The following is a 6000-nucleotide window of genomic DNA, read 5'->3' as shown; positions in this document are numbered from 1 at the left end:
GAAGATCAAGTTTATAGATGAGCAACGAGTGGCACACTTTGTTTTGCTTTCACTAAATGCTTTTGAGATATAGGATGTTAATTCAAGTAAATTTGTAGAAGTTGATTTGCCCTTGCAAAATCCATGTTGACTATATGAAATGCTAGAAGAGATAGAATGCGTCTACTGATTTGTTATAATTGCTTCAAATAATTTAGGAATTGCAGAAAGCTTAGCTATTCCCCGGTAGTTCTCCACTGAAGATCTGCTACCGCTTTTATGTAACGGGGTTATGAAGGATTCCTTCCATATAGTTGGAAAAACGCCCTCTTTAAGAGACAAATGAAATAACGCTGTTAATGGCTCATAGAGAGCACAATTTATAAGAATACAAGAAGGGATTTGGTCAGGACCACAATTGATAAACTACTACATCATCGGGAGATATTACTGGGATATTTATTGAGTTCATTGGACATAGTTTAAAAGGATAGTCAATGTTAGTATGTGAGTTAGTGGAATAATTGGATTTAAAAAACTGAGTGAACATGTTAGAAATTGTTTGATTATCACTAGAGACGGTATTTTGATACTTCATGGCGGAAGGAAACCCACGTACATTTCGCTTGGAGTTTACGAAGTCATAAAATGATTTGGGATTATATATTATACGTCGTTTGATTTTACACAAGTAATCTTTATAACACTTTTTGTTTAATTCAAAGAACTTGTGACGCAAAAGTGAGTATTTTACATAGCATGAGTATAAACCGGTTTTTTTGTGTAATCTAAAATAATGCGACTTTCTGTTTTTCAAATTTCTCAGTTCTTAAGTGAACCATAACTGTGTTTGTTCGTCAGGAACATACATCCGTTTAGGCACATGCTTTTCAAATAATTTATGTAAAGTAAAATTAAAAAGTGCAACGCTTTGTTCAATATTTTCTTTATATTCAGGCCACGACAATTTAGACAGTTCTTTGTTAAGCTTTTTAAAGTTGGCTTTCGAAAAAACAAAGCGAATATTTGGTTTGTATGCTTGGGTACTGCAATTTTGCCCATCACTTATAACTTCGTAAGATACCTCCATAGCAGGGTGGTAGACATCTTCAGGCAAAACTAGTGGATCAAGCTTATTTGGAACGGACTTAGATGCATCTTCAACATAAACAAGATATAGCATAGAGCTAAGTAAATATATCCTTTTCCAGCCTGTACACGAATGCATTTGAATTCTACTGAATCAATGTGTGGAAGGCTAACTACTTCAGATGGTATTGAAGAGTTTACAGCGAAGAGTACGCCACCGCCGATTCTGCCCTCCCTATCTTGTCTATACATATGATAACATTGTGAGACAAATGGTAGGGGTCAGTGATCGGGAAGGGTTCAAACTGNACTTCAGATGGTATTGAAGAGTTTACAGCGAAGAGTACGCCACCGCCGATTCTGCCCTCCCTATCTTGTCTATACATATGATAACATTGTGAGACAAATGGTAGGGGTCAGTGATCGGGAAGGGTTCAAACTGCCGGGGAAAGTTATATCGGTAAAAAAGAAGTTATACGTGTCCCGGCGTTTCGCTGGGTCACGTCTAGGAATCGAGATATATATAAAACTATCATATAGGGGAAATTGTCGCCTTTGGTGGTCTTTTTTTGACATAACTCGAGAACTACTGGTCCGATTTTGCTCAAACAAATTTAAAAAAATTAAAAGTTACAATTCCTTTGATCTGTTCATATAACGTTTTTCTATACAATCAACAGTTTTAAAAAAATTTAATATTTTAGGCAAAAAATATTTTTTTTTCTTCATACATTTATTTTTACCGGCAAAACTGTTGAATATATAGAAAAACGTTATATGAACAGATTAAAGGAATTGTAATTTTTATTTTTTTTAAATTTGTTTGAGAAAAATCGGAAGTGGTTCTCGAGCTATGTCAAAAAAAGACCACCAAAGGTGACAATTTCTCCTATATGATAGTTATATATAAATCTCGATTCCTTGACGTGACCCAGCGAAACGCCGGGACATGTATAACTTGTTTTTGACCGATATAACATTTCCCGTTGGTTTCACCCCATCCCGATTTTGACTGTCGCATAGTGTAATTATTTGGAAGAATCTCTGAATTGAAAATGTGAGGTTTCAGCCAAGTTTCAGTCAAAGAAAGAATATTATAATTACATTCAAGGCGTTTAAGGTATAAGTTCGTTAATTTAGTATTTAAGCCTCTTTCATTTTGGTAATAAATACTTAAAGCAGATTTAATAATTGGTTTTTTGATTCAGTGTTATTACAAGGAAGATTAGCTAAGTTATTTCCTTTTTTGGGCCTATATTCGAATTCACGAACGAAAGCTCCGGGGGGTCAAAAAGAACTACTAAGCAGCGCAATAAAATTATCTAAATTTACGTCAATTTTAAATGAAGCAATATTTCTTTCGTATTTAAAATTAAATTTTCTGATGCTTAAGTCGACAGTTGTAATTTTTGATGAGATATAAAGCTTTATATCGTCTTCGGTAGTGTCTCTCGAAAATCTGGAGACAAATATTGACTTCTTTGGCGGAACCACAACTAGTTTCCTTGTATCAGACTGGAGTACCGGCGGAAGGGGTTGATTTACTGCGTTAGTAGTTGAGTATAGAGAAGGCGGTGGAGGCTTCGAAGATGTTGCCACCACTTCAATGGGGGAAGGGGAAGATACTTCAGGCTCGTTATTATCCGAAGCAGATTTCGTTACACGCTCTTTTGAGGCTGAGGATTCTGATGCTGGAGGACATGGAGAAGTTATATTAATTAAGTCAGTCGGAAGATTATTCTGACGTGCAACGGCAATAATTTCCTTAGATGGACTATGAAGACGCTTACCGACGATTCTCTTCCTATTTCTGTAAAACCATTTCTGGTTTGCCTCAATAGCTTGAAAAGATCAACTTCGGTTGACCTACATTTTACGCAAAACCAGCGAAGGCCCTTGCCATCATTAATAGCGTCCAGAATTCTTCCCTTCAAACCAGCACATTTCAGATGGTAAATACCATCACACAGCCAGCACGATAAGTAGCGTTCAGAATCGCTTTTAATTTGGCAAGTATCAAGATCGCACTTCACATTGAATGATTTATGTAATAAAACTCGTTAATAAAAAGACAAACAAAATAAATTATAACAATTAAGGAGCTGATGTAAATAGCTTTAAATAAATGTAGCGAACCGTTTGAGTATCACTGTAATTATGACACTTAATAAACGCAACGCAATCAGCTGTGACAAGAATTACTAGAAGAAGTAAACAAAAATAGTAGAACAAATGTGCAAAAACAAAATGAATTCAGTTAACTACAAAGGATACAACAACAATGATAGCAACAAGTGACTCGGTAATATTATAATGTATGCTAGTGAAATTAATTAAATTTAGTTTAATACAAAACACAATAACTTTCACTTAGCTTCAATTGTTTCACACTAAGATGCTCATGAGCACTTTTTATCACTACTTTAACTCAGAATTAGCACAATAAACTTAGCAAATAGAAAGCCAAAATCAGAACACGATAAAGTACAACCTCAAGGCTTGACGTTTGCGTTTTTACGTTTTTGTACCCGATACTTTATATTGCGATCCAAGCAGGTATTCGAAAAAAAGCATCTTCTTTGAAAAGCAACCCATTAGAGGAATTGGAAGATATGCGCAATACATTTCCGCAGCTATATAAGCAAGCCCGTCTATACAGTGTTGCCGTTGTGTGACTAACGGGGCAATTTGACCCTCTTTGAGCGCCAATACCCTTTGACCCGACTTTTTTGAAATTTTGATTTTTTTACCCTTTTCCAAAATTATGTGAAATGTTAACTGAGCCATGCTATCAAAAAAGATTTCCTCCTGTAAGTATGAAAAAATGCACACTTAAAACTTTTAAGGGAAATGTAACTCTTCTCCATTTATGTGTATGTTTGAACTTTGTTTTGTGAAAAGCTTGTCACACTATTTTTTTTTTCAATTCAACAAATTTATTCTTTTACGAGTAAAGAAAAGCAAAAATAATATGGTGACCCTTTTTTTCTTCAATGAACCCCTTTTTCGACTTTCTGAAAATTCTCAACGGCAACGCTGCGTCTATACATAACGGTTGTTGGGTCATCTGTCCCTTGCGAGAGGCGTTTCTCAAAAACAGATACAACGATATTAAAATCTCGAAACCGCCTTTCAGGAAAACACGTGGAAAAGTTGATGTTTTTGGGAAATATAACAAAAAAGTAGTTATTTTTTAAACTCATTTTATATGAAAAAAAAACTTTATCTATTAGTCTTGTAGAAATGTATTCTATTGTTTTTGAAATCAAATACTATAAAAAAATAATTGTTGTCTTAAATTTTTGTCTGAAAAATTATTAAAAGATAAATAATCTTGTAAAAATGCATATTTTTTGTGAAAAAAATACAATTACTTTGGAAAATATTGAAAATCGTAGTCTATGTGCAAGTACTCGATACCTTTCCGATATTGAGTAGGTATCGATACCTTGTTTGATACAAGTACAAGTACTGATTTGAATAATACCTTGATGGTATCGATTTAGCCCTACACACAATAAAGGGAAGGGACCTACAGTTTTACGCCAACTCCGAACGGCGATTGTATTTTTATGTTTTTATGTCTGATAATATTGATAGAGATTTAACTTATGCTTTTTAAGGTTTGCCAGCTCGAAATCATAGGAATTTAAAATTTAACTAAAACCTACATGATCTCGGTTGCATAAAATATTGAGAGCTTAAAGTGGTTCTTCAGAGCTTACTAATTAAGCAGTACGTACCTTGAATAGAATACTTATGCCAAGGTTCATAAATGGTTTGGTAAAATCTATAACACTTTCACGGGCGTAAGTGATTGTCATTGATCCGACAGCCAAATCGGCTTTCTATAATAAAAGAGCCAATTTACTTATAACCAGGGACCGAAAATAATAATTATATTCAAAATTTCAATTCAAAAATTGAGTTGGAAAGAATTAGTATTTTTAACATTTGTATGCTTGTTAGCTAAGGAATGTTAATCCTATATAACTTATTTTTTTTTTTTTACTTTTTTCAAAAAAGTCAGCAATTAACCTTCATTTTATGACTGATATTTTTTTATCAAAAGTAAAAGTTAAAACATGACTTTTGTTTTTTTTACGGTCAAATATAAAAGTTTAAATTTTTTCGGTTAAAAATAAAAGTTAAAAATTGACTTTTATTTTTTCGGTCAATTATAAAAGTTAAATCTGACTGAGTCCGACCGGTTCCAATTGTTTTCAGGTACCGATCCCGATTCTATAAAAAATTACAAATAAATGTATTAATTCATAAAGTCAGTTAATTTAACGGAGTTAACAAAACAAGATAAAACAAATAATTGAAATAATTGGCTACATAGTATGTATGTATGTGTAAAAATATATGCACATATATCACATATACATATGTACATTACATAAAACAGTTTTTTATATGGTGCTAAGCAAGAAATATTTAGGATCATAAAATTTCATTTCGTTTTGTACTAACCCTCCAGTACTGCCGTGAAACCTTTTTAAAATTAAATGAAACCTTTTTCAGCTTAAGCGAAACCATTTTCAAATTAGATGAAACCTTTTTCAGATAAAGCGAAACCTTTTTCTAATTAAATGAAACCTTTTTCTGATTCAATGAAACTTTATTCAAATTAAATGAAACGATTTTCAAACAAAGCGAAACCTTTTTCAAATTAAATGACACTTTTTTCAGGTCAAGCGAAAACATTTTCAAATGAAATGAAACCTTTTTCAGATAAAGCGAAACCTTTTTCAAATTAAATGAAATCTTTTTCAGATTCAATGAAACTTTATTCAAATTAAAAGAAACTTCCTTTTAAGAATGTTTCATTTAATTTGAAAAAAGTTTCATTTAATTTGAATAAAGTTTCATTGAATCAGAAAAAGGTTTCATTTAATTAGAAAAAGGTTTCGCTTTATCTGAAAAAGG

At 32.7% G+C, this 6000-nt stretch overlaps 1 protein-coding gene across 4 annotated transcripts in view; it reads right to left on the bottom strand.

The window, feature by feature from the left end:
* Nucleotides 1–6000, bottom strand: part of LOC108360096 (glutamate receptor ionotropic, kainate 2-like) — a 167761-nt gene that overhangs the window by 121927 nt on the left and 39834 nt on the right. For 3 of the 4 annotated variants that reach the window (XM_017612269.1, XM_017612276.1, XM_017612261.1), the window contains one exon: nt 4812–4916. The exons of the other annotated variant lie outside the window; for it this stretch is intronic. In XM_017612269.1, the coding sequence (XP_017467758.1) occupies nt 4812–4916 (105 nt within the window). The remainder of the gene's footprint in view (nt 1–4811; nt 4917–6000) is intronic. 4 annotated transcript variants of the gene reach the window in all.

Source organism: Rhagoletis zephyria, unplaced genomic scaffold, assembly GCF_001687245.7.
Source record: "Rhagoletis zephyria isolate East Lansing unplaced genomic scaffold, Rhagoletis_zephyria_1.1 Rzeph_scaffold_00014, whole genome shotgun sequence".
NCBI lineage: Eukaryota > Metazoa > Arthropoda > Insecta > Diptera > Tephritidae > Rhagoletis > Rhagoletis zephyria.
This window is presented reverse-complemented; position numbering and strand designations above follow the sequence as displayed.